At 46.5% G+C, this 18572-nt stretch overlaps 1 protein-coding gene across 3 annotated transcripts in view; it reads left to right on the top strand.

The window, feature by feature from the left end:
• The first annotated feature begins 3509 nt into the window (after window positions 1-3509).
• The window catches only part of TIAL1 (TIA1 cytotoxic granule associated RNA binding protein like 1), a 347709-nt gene continuing 332646 nt past the window's right edge, over window positions 3510-18572 (top strand). Inside the window, exon 1 of one of the 3 annotated variants that reach the window (XM_029610521.1) lies at window positions 3510-4055. In XM_029610521.1, coding sequence (XP_029466381.1) covers window positions 4027-4055 — 29 coding nt within the window. In that variant the 5' untranslated portion in view covers window positions 3510-4026. The remainder of the gene's footprint in view (window positions 4056-18572) is intronic. The other 2 variants (XR_003857944.1, XM_029610520.1) reach the window with 2 other exon arrangements.

Genomic DNA, 18572 nt, shown 5'->3' with positions numbered 1-18572 from the left:
TCCTCCTCTTCCGGGGCTGACTCCGCCCCGATGTAGATAGCACAAGCCTGCGATAGCCTTAGAAAATAAAGCCCATAGTGTAACTACAGCATAGGTTATTTTTCCCTATATGCCTTACCTTGCACTTATCCACATTAAATTTCTTCTGCCATTTGGATTCCCAATTTTCCAGTCTCACAAGGTCTTCCTGCAATTTATCACAATCTGTTTGTGATTTAACTACTCTGAACAATTTTGTATCATCTGCAGATTTGATAACCTCACTCATCGTATTCCTTTCCAGATCATTTATAAATATATTGAAAAGCACCGGTCCAAGTACAGATCCCTGAGGCACTCCACTGTTTACCCTTTTCCACTGAGAAAATTGACCATTTAATCCTACTCTCTGTTTCCTGTCTTTTAGCCAGTTTGTAATCCACGAAAGGACATCGCCACCTATCCCATGACTTTTTAGTTTTCCTAGAAGCCTCTTTGTGGGACTGTATCAAAAGCTTTACTAAAATACAAGTAAATCAGATCGCGTGCTCCTCCCTGATCCAATTCTCTAATCACCCAATCAAAAAAATCAATCAGATTTGTCTGACAGGACCTTCCCCTGGTGAATCCATGCTGACGCAGGTCCAGCATGGATTCACCAGATTATAGATAGTTCACTATCGTTTCCTTCAGCAGAGTCTCCATTAATTTTGCCACCACCGAGCTGAAGCTAACCGGCCTGTAGTTTCCAGGCTCTTATCTAATCTTGCAGCACCACTCCTGGGATGCATGTCATCCGGCCCCATGGCCTTCTCCACTTTCAGTTTCCCCAGCTCTTCCCATACATTCTCTTCTGTAAACTGAGTTTCGTCTACTCCACCCCCATCCACAGCTTTGTCAACTAGCAACGGTCCTTCTCCAGGGTCTTCTTTAGTGAACAGTAAAGTATTTGTTTAATATTTCAGACATTCCTTCATCTCTCTCCACACATTGTTCTTTGTCATCTTTGAATTTCACTTATACCACTTTGAACTTTTCTCCTTTATCTGATGTATCTGAAAAATATTTTGTCACCTCGCTTTCCCTCTTTGGCAATCTTTTCTTCGCCTTTTTGCTTTCATGATTTCTTTTCGTCTCCCTCAGTTTCACCAGATCGCATTCTTCCCTGCGTTCCTCTTTTTGGGATCCTTTATATTTCTTGAACGCTGTTCTTTTTGCTTTTATTTTACCAGCCACCTTCTTTGAAAACCAGATTGGTTTCTTATTTCTCTTACTTTTGTTTACCTTTCTAACAAAGATTTGTTGCCTTTGTAATTGCTCCTATTAAATTTGACCCACTGTTGTTCCACCTCTCTCTCTTTCTCCCAGTCTTCAAGTTTTATGTCCAGGTATGTCCCCATTTTGACTAAGTCCGTATTTTTTTAATTCAAAAGCCAGGTCCTTTGTTTGATTTCTCCGTATTCCCGATGACTTACCTCTACCTGTTGCAGCTTGGTAATTTTTGCAGCCCGTGGTTGTTGCACCCTTGGGGACATCCTCCCACAATGGCTGCCTGGTCATGGTCTGGGCCGAGGCGCAAATAACAGTAATTGTGCCCATCAGTGGCAGACATAATATGTCTGCACTGGCAGTACGTGAACCCCGGAGCTTTCTTTTCTGCCATATTTATCATATTTCCCCGATAATAAGCCCTACCCTGAAAATAAGCCCTAGCTTGATTTTCAGGATTTTTGGAGTAGGGCTTGAAATATAAGCCCTACTCCAAAAATAAGCCCTAGTTATACGTGGTTGCACCCCAAGACTTGCCTGATTCCCCCCCTCCCAAGACTTATCGAAAGTCCTGGGGGGAGGGGGGGGGCGGCGGCTATAAAAAACAAAACAAAACAAAAACAAAACCCCAAATCCACCCCAACCCTTCAAATGTACTTCATTGCAACCCCCCCCACAACTTGCTGAAATTCCTTGGTGGTCCAGCAGGGGTCCCGGGAACGATCTCCTGCTCTCGGGCCTTCGGCTGCCAGTAATCAAAATGGCGCCAATGGCCCTTACCATGTGACAGGCTATCGATGCCATTGGCCGGCCTCTGTCACATGGTAGGAGAAATGGACGGCCGCTCCCAGGACCCCCAAGGAATTTCGGCAAGTTTTGGGGGTGTCGGGAGGGTTGCAATGAAGTAAATTTGAAGGGTTGGGGTGGGTTTGGGGTTTTTATTTTATTTTTTTTTAACCTACAAACCTGGTTTTAATTAATCAAATTTGAAAGGTTGGGGCGGATTTTGGGTATCGTTTCGGGGGGGGGGGGGGGGGGGGGGAACAGCTGAAATAAAATCGGCCCGAACAGCGGGAAAATGAAATTTCTTGCAGTGGGCCGATAACCAAGGCCGAACCAAAAGGTTCGGCCAAAAACTGAATCAGATTGGTGAATGAAAGAGGAGGCGGGCTTAGCCTTGACCTCATTTACCTATCATGTTATAAAGTTAAAACGCTACTATTCAGACAAGCCTTCCCATAACACTCGTCCTTGCCTCATTCTCCACGGACCTTCTCTTCCTAAGCTCAGATGCCTAAGCACTTTTTCTTCCGCTGCCTAAGCTATTTAATATATGTATATTAGTTTCATTAAATCTATGGTAACCATCTGCTACCCTCCCCCCCCCACCTTCCAACCCCCTCCCTCGGAATACCTTGTTACCCCAAAAAGCCAACTCTTATCAGTTCTTACCAGTTTTGACACGTTACTCCCCATGCTTAAGCTGTATCCAAGTTTTTCTCTCCCCCTGTTCTATGTAAGACAACTTTGTCACTGTTTTTTATGGTTGCAATGTAAACCAGAGTGATAATTAACTCTGTTATTTGAACTTTGGTATAGAAAAGTTATAAATAAATAAATAAATAAATAAATCATGGAAAAAAAAAATATCCCCTGAAAATAAGCCCTAACCTTTTTTCAAAGCAAAAATTAAATATAAGACCTGTCTTATTTTCGGAGAAACACGGTAGCACTTAACAGTTCTGTTTGGGTATGGCAGTTGCGAAAGTAGAATTGAGGCGAGAGCAGATTCACGACCTGAGCCGGACAATCGCCCGGGAACTGCTCCGCTACTGGGAGAAGATTCCGGACTGCGCGCCGGCCGATGACGTCACCCGCGGCAGCGTGGCTACCCCCAGCCTGCTGACGGACGGGGAGAAAGCAGGAGCGTTTGATAAAGAGGCCCTGGCCTGGACCTAGTAACTGAGGTGCAAGTTCAAGGCCGCCTGGATCTTTTCCCTTCCACAAAATCTTGCTTCAAGAGCCTACAGAATAAATAGAAGGCAGGGCTTGGCCTTTCAGACCTTTAAAGTTAAAGCTCCCTTAGAAACGCCTTCCCTATCGCTGGAGAGCGTCCTTTTCGCACTGCAGGGCTTCCCAAAGCTTTCGGGCTATCCGTAATAAATGTGCACGAGAAACATTCGTACGCACTGGAGATCCAGAATATGCAAATTTATTAAGAATATCTTGGAACACACATTGGTTGGGGGGGGATCATTTTGAAAGTGGGGAAAACCCGGTTATGTTGCCTCTTAAGCCCCCCCCCCAACATATCCGAAACAGTTTTCAAATTATATTTTTAAGCGCCTTCTAAGTTAACTAGAAACAGTTTTCGCATTCCTTCAGCAGAGAAAGTGCCGTAGCGCCTCTCCCGCCTGCCGCGGCGGCCGCTGGGAGCTGTAGTCTCTGTAGGGCTCTTTGCGCTCATTTCCCCGACCTCCTCTTCCAGTTCCTGGCAGGCGGCGTACCCTGTTTCTCGGATAATTCCTTGGCCTGCTGGAAGCGCTTCAGCGGGCGCATGTCCCCTCCTCTCCGCAGGCTCGGAGGCTGCGGGTCGGCCGGGGGCGGGGAGGGGAAGGGCTTGGCGCCTGCGCAGCGCGCGGTTTCCTGACTGACTGACTGGCGGCCGCCATTTTGTTACCTCAGGACTGCGGGAGTCCGAGCTTCGCTCGTCCGCCGTCGGACCGGACTGCCCGCTCTTACCTCTTTCTTCTCCTCCTCGTCGCGCCGGCAAGGACCATGGAAGATGACGGACAGCCGCGGACCCTGTGAGTAGTGAGGGGCCGCGCTGCCGAGGCCGGTGCTCCGCGCTGCCCCCCCCCCCCCCGGTCCGGCGGCTCTGCGCTTCCTTGAGCGCGGGAGCCGGGCCGCGTCCCGTCGGTGCGGCGGCCTCCTCCTGGGCTGGTTTCCGTTTACCGCAGCTTTCCTTTGTCGCGCATCGGAATGAGGATCGGTGCGGGGCGCGGTTTGTGGCCCAGCCCCCCTCCCCAAGTCCTGGAAAATGGTGTCCGTGCCGGATCCACGTCGCCGGGGGTGCCAGGAGTTGATTTATCCTCCCTTCCTCTCGCTCGGCCGCTGGCAGCTTGCCCGGCCCCTGAAGTTGGGAGAAGCTTCGGCAGCCCTTCAGGTTTGCGTGAAGTTGAGAGAGAGGCAGAAAAGGTGACTCAGCAGCCGCGGCCGCGGCGCGCACGGTCCCGCTGTCACCCGCAAGCCGCCGCTTTTTTTTAACGCGTTTCCTCGGTTCTTCTCGCCGACGCTCATCGCTTCTGTAACTTGCTGGAATTAGTAGCTTTGGTTATTTTTTTTTTTTTTAAGCGAGCGATTGTTTTTAGATTGCCTGCACGTCAAGTTGTTGTTACCCCAAGCCTAAAGGTGCGCCCCATTGTAAGTGTCTGAAGGGGCAGGCTGTGTGCGAGGTATGGTTTATTTTATTTGAGATTGATCTTTCTTCTGGAAACCTAGTTTTCAGTAATTTCTGGGGCATGTTTAGAATTGTGTTTGGCAGACTCTATGCTAAGGAGGTAAAAACGCCCCCCCCCCCCAGTGCTGGAGTCAAGATTACAAAAGAAGTTAAACACTAAGGGAGATGTAAATGTAGCAAACTATCACAGCAATCTATGAAAGCCATGTTTGTGTATCAAGGGCATTTACATGTATGTAAATCCTTTTGAAAATTACTCCCTTAGGAGATAATTTTCAAAATCTTTATGCACGTAAATGAGCTTTTGTTAAATTGCTGCGTTTCTCTTCAATTTAAGTGACTTGTGATTTCACAACAAGGAAAACTACTTTCAGAAATTGAAGTCTGCCTTGTGCTGATGAGCTAAAGTATAAGCAAAATACATCTCTACAAGTTTTGCTTTTTATATAAAACGTGTTGATTGGAGGATATGTTCCCCTTAGTGTTTGGGTTCTTGCCAGGTTCTTGTGGCCTGGATTGGCCACTGTTGGAAACAGGATGCTGGGCTTGATGGACCAAGGGTCTGACCCAGTATGGCAATTTCTTATTTTCTTAAGCCAGGATATGGCCAATTCCCCCCCCCCTCCAGATATTGTTTGAAGACCTAATGGATTAAGAAATAATACCTACACAAAGAAATGCATCTGTGTATATTTATTTTCCTGACTTTTGTAATTACAATAATATTTTACGAAACTGGACAACATTCCAGTTTTTGTGGACAGAAAAATAATCCTTGTGGAAATAGTACCCTGTTTAATTTGTCTTTATTTGTGTTTAGCACCTTGGAAAATGCTATTGCAGTCCTTAAATTTTGAATGGCATTCACTACTTTTCCCAGTTTTGTAAAAGCAGGATGCAAGCCCACAGAATTGTCACTAAAATATAAATATACCTTATCAAAAGTGACATGAGAAAATGGCTTCTACACATGTAGCCTCACTCACCCAACAGTACCTACTGTTCATGTATTTCCATCCTGTTTCTTTGCAACAGCACATTTATTTTCATCCTCTTTCTCCACAACAGTATGCCTTCCTTCACCCTGTTTGACACATAAGCATCTCCAGACTCCTGGGAAGTGTAATGAGCAAAAATCAATTTTAATTGGATTTCTTGGTTAATTGATAACCCCTGCCCCTAGTGACAGTTGTGGGTGAGAGAACATTTTGAAAGTTTCTGCTACCTTTCTATATATAATGTATTTATTTACAACATTTATAAACTATCTTTCAAAAAAATACCAGTGCAGTGCACAACAATCAAAAGAAACGCAAAAACAAGATATAAATAATCTAACATAAACAATAAAGTTACCAAAAACATAGAACAGTTTTATATTTGGAGAGACTACTGAAAATATAGCTTTATATAACCTATAATGGGATATATTGGGGTGGATGTTAATTGTTTTATTTTCTGTGTTGTCTTAGTATGTTTTGAATTTGTAAATGTTTTCTTCTATACTCAATCAGGCCCATACAGTAAAGTGCGTGGGAGAGCCAGTGCTCAGAGGAGAGCGCCCGCTCTCCCAACGGTGCCCAGGCACCTCTCCTGGGCGCGCAATTCACTATTTAAATTAGGGCCCGCGCTAATAAGGAGGTGCTAGGGACACTAGCGCGTCCCTAGCACCTCCTTATTGGCAGAAGTGACGGCTGTCAGCGGGTCTGACAGCCGATGCTTAATTTTACCGGCGTCGGTTGTCGAACCCGCTGTCAGTTATGGGTTTGGAAAACGGACGCTGGCAAAATTGAGTGTCCGTTTTCCAACCCACGGGCTGCAGGCAGTTTTTTTTTTTTTTTAAAGATTTTTATTTTTTTTTATTTTTGTGATATTATGATATTAAGTCGGAGGGTGTACAGAAAAGCAGTTTTTTCTGCTTTTCTGTACACTTGCCCAGTGCTGTCTGAAATTAACTCCTGCCAAAAGTAAAATGTGTGGCTTGGCCGCACATTTTGCTTTCTGTATTGCGGGTGAATACCTAATAGGCTCGTCTACACGCATTTGCATGTGATGAGTGCTATTAGTTTCGGGGGCGGGTGTTGGCCGTGCGTTTTCCACGCGCTATTACCCCATACTGTATAAGGGGTAATAATAGCGCGTCAAAAACGCACGTCCAAACGGGGGCTAACGATGCGCTTGGCCGAGCACACCGTTCTGTATTGGCCTGAATGTTGGGAGAGCTTTTTGGGTCGAGAAAGAGGTTTATGAATTTTTGATTAAACAGTTTCTATAGGGCATATAATTTGATGTGTGTCACTGTGCATTATGTTTGAAAACATAATTTGCCATCACTTTTTGAGATGTGATGCATACTCTAAGCAATCAAAATCGCACTTAGTATACTTGTTAAGAATCTTAACTCTCTCACTGAATGGGACTCCTAGAAATCACTGATAAACCCGGACTAATAGGCGTGATGCTACAACCATAGGCACTACAGCAAACTCTAAGGTCCCAAAACAAAGGACTATTAATTGTGCCAACAATCCCAAGCACACATCTGATGCAAATAAGAGATCACGTGTTCTCCATAGCAGGCCCCAAACTGTGGAACTCACTTCTGGAGACAAATCGAATGATCCCAGAAAGAAAAACATTAAAAAAAACAACCCATGGCTGTTTAAAAACACTACATAACTTAAATACACCAGAATGCAGAGTCAACAATAACAAGAACAAAGTCAATTTCTAGTAAGGCAAGAACAAAGTACATTATGACAACTCCTCTAGATTATGTAAATTACCAAACAGAATCCCTAGCCTACTAACCTAATGCACCACCTCCTCAGCAGAAATGTATACGATCACCACCCCCTCTGTTATTCCAGAGTATATGTAATATCAAATTATGTATCCTAACTAAATATGTATCTTACCAAAGTATTTGAGATACCAAAATGTTTTACCAAAGAAATTGTTATATCTAAATGTGTTACATTAAAGTTTGTAATGACCTAAAAGATGAATGTTACTTTTGTAAAGGGTTGTGATCGTTGCTTGGAATGATGGTATATAAAATAACTAAATAAAAAATAATCACACATCTTTGCTTCCTGTGGTCGGTCATCCAAAGAATAAATCAGATTTATTTTTTTTAGATTAAAACTGGAAGACCTGTTTTTGATTCCTATGCTAGCTGGGGATGCTATGGAGGCAGTGTTCATATTCCAGGGGGGAGGGAATTTCAGTGATGGCTCATTGGTGACATCTACTAGCCTGACTCAATGTGCATACGTTTTGGGTTCTGGAGGAAGCCATATTCTGCCCAGAACCCAATATGTGTGCACAGAGTTAGGCCAAAACATGGCAACTTTGTGATGGCACACATTAGACCACATTAGGAGGGTCCAAGAATTCAGCACAGAACAGGGGCGGATTGGCCTATCGGGGGATCGGGCATCCCCCTGTGGGCCGGTCGCGCTAGTCATGTGATCTGCTGAGCACGGCCGTGATGGAGCCACGCTCGGCAGACCATGTGGTATCGCCTGGGCGGCGAATCCCCAGGCCGGTCTTCATCGGGAATCCGCCGCTGGCACAGAAGCAAAACCAGACAATTAATATCAGAAATACAGTTTAAGAAAGATGCTTGCTACAGTTGACATGGCGAAGTTATAAGATATAAAACCTCAGGTAGCTAAAAATGATGGTTAGTGGCTCTGTAGTGCAATATAAGAAGGTTTCTGATTCACTTGAAATCCGAAGGAGCAGGAGGAAACTTTGCAGCCAAAAACTTATTAAAACCAAAATTAATCTAAAAAGCAAAAAACCTATTCCAAACTCTGTGAAAAGACAAGGATTTATCATTCATGCATATCAGATCTTCTTTAATTTATTTTACACATATCAAGTTGAATAAACAACTCAAAATATCAAGATCACAAAGCAAATCATAAAGGATATAACTGTACATCAAGTATAATAATATAGTAAGGCCATACTAATTTAAATTACTCTCTTGAGTGATGGCTCTGTGAGGTTGTACTTCCCATTAAATGATACCCTGGGTTTTTTAAACTATGTTTGATATTCATTTCTTGGTTTTGTTCCTGTGCCGAGTTCTTGGACCATCCTTATGTGGTCTAATGTCATATTACTTCTTCAAATGATTCTGCAATCACAAGTATTTATTTAAAATCTTTCAATATACCGATACTCAAAACGAGTATCTTATCGTACCGGTTTACAGCAAAACAAGGGATAACAGAGATATAGGAGAAAGTTACAAAAAACAGGGTGATAAATTCAGGACAACTAAGAGGTAGAACTAGCTTAACATAGCGCTACTCTGTAGAGTAAATAACAAGCAACGTATAATAGTAACTAGGCGAAAGACCTAGAAGGTACTCAAACAAACAGTTCTTCCAGGGGTGGTGACATCTGTGCAGGGCGACAAAAGAACGGAAAAGGAGTAGAGACTAGGAGGAGAGAGGTCAAGAGGGACGGGGGAGGGGGAAAGACCTAAGGGTGGGAGTGGGGGGAACAGAGGGCTGAGAATCTCATGGGGAGGCTTGCATTAATACAGGTTTGAAGAAAGAGAGCCGTCAGTTATAAAAGTTATTAATGGAGCAGGGTGGTTCTGACTGGGAGATATGAAAGAAGATTTATGTACAATCTCTTATTTGAGATGTGGCCATTCAAGGGAAGGCTTGTTTGAAAAGCCATGTTTTCAGTTTCTTTCTGAAGGTGAAAGGGCATTGTTCCTGGCGAAGTTCTGATGGTAATGAATTTCATTGAAATGGTCCGGCAGTGGACAAAGCACGTTTCCGAATGGAGGGGTGAAGTGTGGATTTAATAGGGAGTGCCTGGAGAGATCCTGTATATGCCGTTCTGATCGGTCTCGTAGAGGCGTGAAGGTTGAGCGGAATTTTGAGTTGGAGTGAGGATTGAAGGTAGATGGGTTTTGTGGATGATGGTCAGGGTCTTAAACAGGATTCTAAAGTTGATGGGGAGCCAGTGTAAATTTTTGAGGATAGGTGTGATATGGTCTCTTCGCCTTGAATTAGTTAGGATCCTAGCTGCGGCATTTTGGAGCATCTGTAATGGTTTTGTTGTGGAGGCAGGAAGGCCGAGGAGTAATGCGTTACAGTAATCAATTTTTGAAAACAGAATGGCCTGAAGGACTGAGCGGTAATCATGAAAGTGTAGGAGGGGTCTGAGCTGTTTTAGAACATGTAGCTTATAGAAGCATTCTTTTGTGGTGTTTATGAATTTTTTAAGTTCATTCGGGAGTCTAGAATAGCTCCGAGGTCTCTCACATGGTTCACTGATGGTATGGTGGGGTTGCTGACGAGAGGGTTGCAGTCATTGGGAGAGATGACGAGGAGCTCAGTTTTGGAAGTGTTGAGGACAAGGTTGAGGCTAGAAAGGAGAAGATTAATGGAGTGAAGGCAGCTGTTCCAGAAATTTAGGGTTTTGGAGAGAGGATCAGAGATGGGGATCAAGATCTGCACGTCGTCAGAGTAAATGAAGTGTGTCAGGTTAAGACTTTCTAGGAGCTGGCATAGGGGTAGCAGATAAATATTAAACAGTGTAGGGGAGAGAGACGAGCCCTGAGGTACTCCGTGAGTGGAAGATACGGGGTGGGATTCTTTATTTATTCTGACCTTGTATTTTCTATAGTTGAGGAAGGATTTAAACCAGTTGAAGTAAATCACCTGAACCAGATGGTATACACCCCAGAGTTCTGAAGGAACTAAAAAATGAAATTTCAGACCTATTAGTAAAAATTTGTAACATATCATTAAAATCATCCATTGTACCTGAAGATTGGAGGATAGCAAATGTAACCCCAATATTTAAGAAGGGCTCCAGGGGCGATCTGGGAAACTACAGACCGGTTAGCCTGACTTCAGTGCCAGGAAAAATAGTGGAAAATGCTCTAAACATCAAAATCACAGAACATATAGAAAGACATGGTTTAATGGAACAAAGTCAGCATGGCTTTACCCAGGGCAAGTCTTGCTTCACAAATCTACTTCACTTTTTTGAAGGAGTTAATAAACATGTGGATAAAGGTGAACCGGTAGATATAGTATACTTGGATTTTCAGAAGGCGTTTGACAAAGTTCCTCATGAGAGGCTTCTAGGAAAAGTAAAAAGTCATGGGATAGGTGGCGATGTCCTTTCGTGGATTGCAAACTGGCTAAAAGACAGGAAACAGAGAGTAGGATTAAATGGACAATTTTCTCACTGGAAGGGAGTGGACAGTGGAGTGCCTCAGGGATCTGTATTGGGATCCCTACTTTTCAGTATATTTATAAATGATCTGGAAAGAAATACGAGTGAGATAATCAAATTTGCAGATGACACAAAATTGTTCAAAGTAGTTAAATCACAAGCAGATTGTGATAAATTGCAGGAAGACCTTGTGAGACTGGAAAATTGAGCATCCAAATGGCAGATGAAATTTAATGTGGATAAGTGCAAGGTGATGCATATAGGGAAAAATAACCCATGCTATAATTACACAATGTTGGGTTCCATATTAGGGGCTACAACCCAAGAAATAGATCTAGGTGTCATAGTGGATAACACATTGAAATCGTCTGTTCAGTGTGCTGCGGCAGTCAAAAAAGCAAACAGAATGTTGGGAATTATTAGAAAGGGAATGGTGAATAAAACGGAAAATGTCATAATGCCTCTGTATCGCTCCATGGTGAGACCGCACCTTGAATATTGTGTACAATTCTGGTTGCCGCATCTCAAAAAATATATAATTATGATGGAGAAGGTACAGAGAAGGGCTACCAAAATGATAAGGGGAATGGAACAACTCCCCTATGAGGAAAGACTAAAGAGGTTAGGACTTTCCAGTTTGGAGAAGAGACGACTGAGGGGGGATATGATAGAGATGTTTAAAATCATGAGAGGTCTAGAACAGGTAGATGTGAATCGGTTATTTACTCTTTCGGATAGTAGAAAGACTAGGGGGCACTCCATGAAGTTAGCATGGGGCACATTTAAAACTAATCAGAGAAAGTTCTTTTTTACTCAACGCACAATTAAACTCTGGAATTTGTTGCTAGAGGATGTGGTTAGTGCAGTTAGTATAGCTGTGTTTAAAAAAGGATTGGATAAGTTCTTGGAGGGGATGACCATTACCTGCTATTAATTAAGTTGACTTAGAAAATAGCCACTGTTATTACTAGCAACGGTAACATGGAATAGACTTAGTTTTTGGGTACTTGCCAGGTTCTTATGGCCTGGATTGGCCACTGTTGGAAACAGGATGCTGGGCTTGATGGACCCTTGGTCTGACCCAGTGTGGCATTTTCTTATGTTCTTATGGTGCCAGAGATGCCGATGTCCGAAAGTCGGTGGTTGAGGATTGAATGGTTCACTGTGTCGAATGCTGCTGAGATGTCGAGTAGGGCCAGTAGAAAGGATTGGCCTTTGTCTAGGCCCATTAGGATGTTGTCTGTTAGAGAGATTAGGAGGGATTCCGTGTTTAGGCGTTTCTGGAATCCGAACTGGGATGGGTAGAGAATGTTGTGGAAGTCTAGATAATCGGAGAGTTGGTTGTTGACTAATTTTTCCATTAGTTTGGCGATAAATGGTAAGTTGGCGATAGGACGAAAGTTTGCAGAGTTAGCTGGATCCAGGTTGGGTTTCTTTAGTAGAGGTTTGAGAGAAGCGAGTTTCAAGGAGTCGGGAACAGTTCTTGGGAGAGGGAGCAATTTATAATATCAGCCAGAGGCTTGGCTATGGTGTTTGGGATGTTAAGTAAGAGTTTAGTAGGTAAGTGGTCGGATGGATGGGACGAAGGCTTTATGTTCTTGAGCATGGATTCAATTTCAAGGGAAGATGTGAGTTCGAAGGATTCAAGTAAGGGTTTATGGATAGGTGGGGGTGGGTTGTACACGGGAGGAGGCTGGTTGTTTGATGTGGTCAGAAGAGCAAGTAAGTTGTTGATTCCCCACTGTTCTATAAGCACATTCAGCCCATTGATTTTCAATTGCTAAGATTCATTCTTTGCACTAACAATAGGGCTATGCTATACCATTGCCAGTTGCCTCTTCTCAAAAAAATATTTTAACATTACCCTCTCAGATTGAGTTTGAGACCTTTGAATACAGATTAATGAGAATCTTGCAATGAAAAATCATATAAGCAAACTAATCAAATCAGGATACTCCAAGCTGAGAATACTACACCAGCTTAAAGCTTTACTAACAATATGACTTCTGCACAGTTTTACAAACCATATTCTCAAACATAGTAACACACGCAGTCAGAACTTCGCTCCACCATCTTTCACCGCCTTTTCACATGTATTCCATAAAACACCAGTACTCAGTATTGGGAATTAACAGGCCGCAGCTTTAACATACACAACTAGCCCGAGCCATCTAAAACATAACCCAGCCGTTATCCGCCACTTGTCAGCAAGATAACCAACTGCAGGCTACCTGGCCAAGTCCTATTTGGGCAGCATCCCGCCACCTAAAACCAGCCCCCGCCACCGGCCAGCAAGGAGCCAATCCCAGTAGTACCTATTGCCCGTCGGTGTTGCTCCCGCCAGTTGATGCCCCAACTGGCTACCCATTGAGCCACCATCTAGCACTAAAGAGGCTCGGGCGAACCGCCACAGACGCAGGAAGACGAGCCTATCCTGCGCCCCCCAAAGATGCGGCCCTATATTCCCTGCTGAAAATCCATTCCAAGGCCTCCTGAACGGCATTATTAAACAAGTCCCTGCCAATAAAGGACAAGTGAACCCCCATCCGAGTGAAAAAGGCTCCTCTGTGCATACCAAGCCCACGCATGTTTTATGTGTATGCCCCCCATTACTTTCACCCAAGCCCCAATTTGCTGATTGGTCTTGGTCCTACAGCATCCCCAGCTACGCTGACCTATTTTCACAGGCCTTGGAATAATGTCCGACCAGATTATTACCACTTGTGGCATCCAGATCATCTGCGTGGACAGGTCTTTCCTGACCACACTAATGAACTGTCGGCCCACTAACTTGCCGCAGTCATTGCCCCCCAAAGTGTACCACAGCACGTCCGGATGAGGCTCGGAGTTCAACAGGTGTTGCACCAGCGGAAGGATTTCTGACCAGCGCATCCCTCTGCATCCAAGCCACCGGACAGCCACCCCTTGTGCTGCTAAGCCCATAGGGCTGCTGATTCGCATGTCTGTGGGCTTTGACAATAAAAGAATGCCCAATGATCCAAGCTTGACGACCATGGGGCCTGACATCTACAAAGCAAACAGAAGACAGCATAAAACCCCCACATTGCCGGCCTCCGGCCTAATGTATCCCCAGAAGGCATCAGACTTCCACCTCCCGATTTTTTTTGTATCACCTCTCCCCCCCAAGCCAGACCCTGCGGCTGATTTGGCAGCCCCAATGCGGAACGAATGGGTCCCAAAGGTCGCTACCCCCAGCCCAATCTTGGCTAGCCCCGCCTTGAACACAGCCTCGAACTGATATCGTGTTAAGGGGCGTAAGTCCTGGTGCTCCAGAATATGACAGCCCCCCAGCGGGTGTATAGCTAAATAGGATTCCAAATTCGTTACTGGGCAGGTATTCAGTCCAGGGACCACCTTAAAGACCAACTTCGCCCTCCACCCTGCCTGGTCCGCTTTTGATTTTGGGATTATTAACCTCGCTATACCCTTCTCAACCTGTACATGACAAAGCTGTAGCCCCGTATCCTCTGCCCCCTGGCTAGCTCTAGCCACTAATTCCCCTATGCGGAAAGCCCCAAAAAAGGCCAAAACAAAGGCTGTATGGAACAGACAAGCTTCATATTCTGAGGAGCATATGGAATTTACCACTTCCCATAACGCTACCAGAATATTGTGAGTGACTGGCTGCCTAGCTTCGCTTGGTACCCCAATGCCCCTTGTCCATCCCATCAACAACTTGCGCTACGTGAATCGCCCCATGGGGTAACCCCAGCCATCCGCTCTCATAAAGAATGAAAAAAAGTTAGCTGATGAGTGACAGCCGCCTTAGAGGACCCCTCCCTGCGCACCTCCTGGATAATTTGAATAAGCTCCACATCGTGTACCGGCCCCCAGCACCATCCCCCTTGCAGAAGAAAATCTACCACCTTGGATGATCCTGCCAGATAGCTCGACCAGGGTGACAGTGCTAATGCTCGCAACAACTGCCAAGCTTCTGGGAACTGGACTTCCATAGGAAATCTGGCACGGAAGCTCTGTAGGGGTCCGCCGAAGGGGCCAGGGTCCTGAACAGTGACTACTTGAAACGAGAGAGAATCGGCGAGTTTATTAGCCATACCCAGGACGTGCTGCGCCCGAGCTGTAACATTAATCTCAATCGGCACAAAACAAATTCCCGTAACAACTTGGACACCAAAACACATTTTGCTGATCTCTTGTTGATCACCTCTACGAGCCCCAGATTGTTGCACCAAAATACTATTCTGCGGTCCTGTAAGCAATCTCCCCAGACATGCAATGACACTACGATAGGAATTAACTCCAGAAACGCTATATTTCTGGTGACTCCCTTCTGCACCCAGTTGACTGGCCAGGCGCCTGTGCACCATGCTCTCTGTAAATAAGACCCCAAATCCCTTGCCCCCAGAAGCATCTGAAAAAAGTTCCAAATCCCGGCTGGACTATGTTTCCCTCTGCCATGTACAAACCTCCATGGGTATCACCTGACAGGCAAAGTTTAAACTCCCAACCAGCGACTGTAGCTAGTGTAACGATAACTTGTGACAACCAATAGCACCTTCAACCATGTCCTTCATCTTGTCCAGCTTCTCTGCCAGCAATCTGGAGACTATCCCCACTGAGTCTAATTCAATGCCCAGGAAGGTCAACAATGTACATTGTCCCTCCGTCTTGTTAGGCGCAATTGGGATACTGAACTCCCTGGCCGTTGACAAAAAACAAGATGATAGTTCCCCCACACGCCCCCGAACCTATCGGTCCCAGGAATAAAAAAAAAAAATCATCCAAATAGTGAACCATATTAAGCATACCCGACCTCTGTGTCACCACCCAATGCACGAAAGAGCTGAATATTTTGAAGTACGCTCAAGAAATGGAACAGCCCATCGGCAAGCACTTATCAAAGTAGATTTTTCCTGAAAACCTAATAAATGGGAAACTCTCCGGGTGAATGGGCAGTAATCGAAAGGCCGACTCAATGTCAGCCTTGGCCATCAGGGCTCCAGGTCCGCACTTAGACAGCACCTGCACCGCCGAATCAAACGAGGCATAGGACACGGAGCATTACTCGCGCAGAACAAAATCGTTGACCGAACCGCCAGGGGGAAAAGGCAAATTGTGGATGAGACGGAACTTCCCCGCCTCCTTTTTCGGAATCACCGCCAACGGAGATAATATTTCCGCAAACGGGGGTTCGTCAAAAGGTCCTGTGTTTCTGCCCAGTGACAACTCTGTAGCTTGCTAGCAGCCACCCCCTTCCAACTGTGCACCGATGGCACATTTTTTGCCGAACAACTTCCCACTATACCGGTATAAGGAATACTGAAACCTATAGTAATCCCTCCTTCAAGACGCCAGCTATCGCCGACCTAGGGTAACGCCGTAACCAAGGCTTCATGGCCTGTAGTCTGATTGGCGATGGGGCCTTCAGAAACACCTCACTTCACGGCGGTCCCGAGAATGGCGGAGCTTCCGGCTCCTGGGACCCTCTTCCTAGCGCACTTTGTGGCCAGGTGAGCGGCTCCACAATTGGCGCACACATTTGAACTTGCAGTCTGAGAAGTTGCAAACAGACCTGTTGAAACGCCAACAGGCACCCGAAATTCCAATCCCTTGCTTACCCGCACCGACTGGCACGGACCCTGGTCGAAAGGGCCGTGGGCCGGCCCTGCTTCCGCTTGGCCCCAAGCTGCTACCCTGTTCCACAGAGGCTGCTTTGTTAGTCATCTGAGTCAACCACAATCCAACATGCTGAGTATCCCAAGACAAATTTATTTTCCATCTTTTCTCAAAAGTGCTCATCGTAGTTGTCATGCCCAACCCTCATAATCTTTGTGCGCTGCTAGGATAGCATCCGCGTAGGCTAACATCGGGCCATATTGAGAATCATCCTGGTGTCCTATGACACTGGCCATTCTAAGAAAACGGATCCAGTTCAAAATGGTCCTAGGCACCTTTCTCTGGGGCCCCTGCATGCAGTCACTATCCTTCTTCCTACCACCCTTCTTCCCGCCTCAACATCCCTCGAGAAGTTTGAAGATGTCTATATACTTACGCTTCCTTATTCTTTTTCTCATGGAATGCGAGACGTCTTCCCATAATTCGGATAAGGTTAACAGGGCCGGGGCCCTCCTATCTAATGTGTGTGCGCCCCCTCCCCTGCCTGCGCTGCCTCCCCTGAAGATTCTGATGATGATGAAGTTGTAGAGGTCGTTGAGAGGGAGGATGAACTCAAAGAACTCGCGGTCTCTCCTCCGCCTGCACTTTGACCTTTCCCGCTTCTTCCCCCCTTACCTTGCTTGCTGGTGCTGATGATTGCTCTGGCTGCCTAGATGCAACCCCCTCTGCCTTGGTCCCCGCGGCCTGTCACACTGCTACCCTGGTGCTAGTCTCTCCACCATCCTCACCCCCATGTCCCAAACCAGACTCACTTCTTGCTGGGGGGGCCACCGTCGCTGTGGCGGTTCCTGCTCCATGAGTTTCCGCCATGCCTTCTGCATCTATGGTACCGGACTCCTGCTCCTCTGCTGCTGTTGTATCCGTCACCTCAGGTGCCCTTCGCCCACTTTGCTGCCTCGACCAGTTGCTCTGCAATACAGAGGAAGACAGTGCAGTCACAGGAATGGCACCAGCGAACCTTTCTTGGGGATAACCCCAGAATTGTGAATTGCCAGAATGGCAACCACTTCCAGGAGGGCCGCTGTGTGCCCCAGATCACTCGCTCGCACCGCGCTGTGGGATGTATTCCGTGCCCCCTTCGAATTCCCCGAGACCCCATGATTGTTGCGGGTATCCCATAAAGCTTGGTCCCTCTTCTCCTCGTATGCCATAACCGTATCCAGCTCCCTGAGGCCCTCCCCATCTCCTCGGGTAAGGAGCCGCCCCCGCTCGGGGCAACCCGCAGTCTCTGGCGGGCCAGCCCCGCATCGAGAGTCACCAATATGTCCCATCCAGCTCGCCCCCCCCCCCCCCCTTGGCGCTCTCCCTGTCTGTGCAGCCCAGAAGGACCTGCTGACGGCTCCTGCCCCGCGGACGCATTCCTCTCCTGTCCCCCACTCTGCATCACACCTCTGGTCCCAGCCCTGCTGGTGCCCGCTCGGATAGTGCTAACACTGCATGCTACCTCCTCACCTACGGGGGCCATCTGTAGAACTGACCCCCTTCCCGACCGAGGGAAAGGTGACCTTGTACCCCCCTCAGCCCCCAATGCTGCCCTGTTGACCAGGCTGGAAACAGATTCCGGTCCTCCCCCCTCCCCTTACCCCAGCGTACTGAACAAGTTAGGCTGACCTGCCGTGCCTGTGCCAGTCATGCTGGGCCCTGCAGCACTTTTTCCTTGCCCCTTACCTCTCCCAGAACACGACACAGCTGCCCCAGGGACCTCAGCTCGGCCTGGAGGTATGGAAGAGGCTCCTCCTTTTTGCTAAGCTGTAGCCCTAGCACAGGGAGGAAGCACATGGGAGAGCAGAAACTCTTCCTCTGCTCCACCCCTAACTACAGCTCCACCCTCCTTTCTCGTCACGACCTGTTGGAGCTCCGAGTCGGACTCGTGGTCGCTGACTGCACCCTCAACCTGCTCAGCCATGCTTCCCTGCTCCCGGCCTGCTCACCGCTTCTGCTCCCGCTGGGACTACCGCTGCTTGCTGAATCCAGGTAGGAAGGGGAG

Source organism: Rhinatrema bivittatum, chromosome 7 (assembly GCF_901001135.1).
Source record: "Rhinatrema bivittatum chromosome 7, aRhiBiv1.1, whole genome shotgun sequence".
Lineage (NCBI taxonomy): Eukaryota > Metazoa > Chordata > Amphibia > Gymnophiona > Rhinatrematidae > Rhinatrema > Rhinatrema bivittatum.
This window is presented reverse-complemented; position numbering and strand designations above follow the sequence as displayed.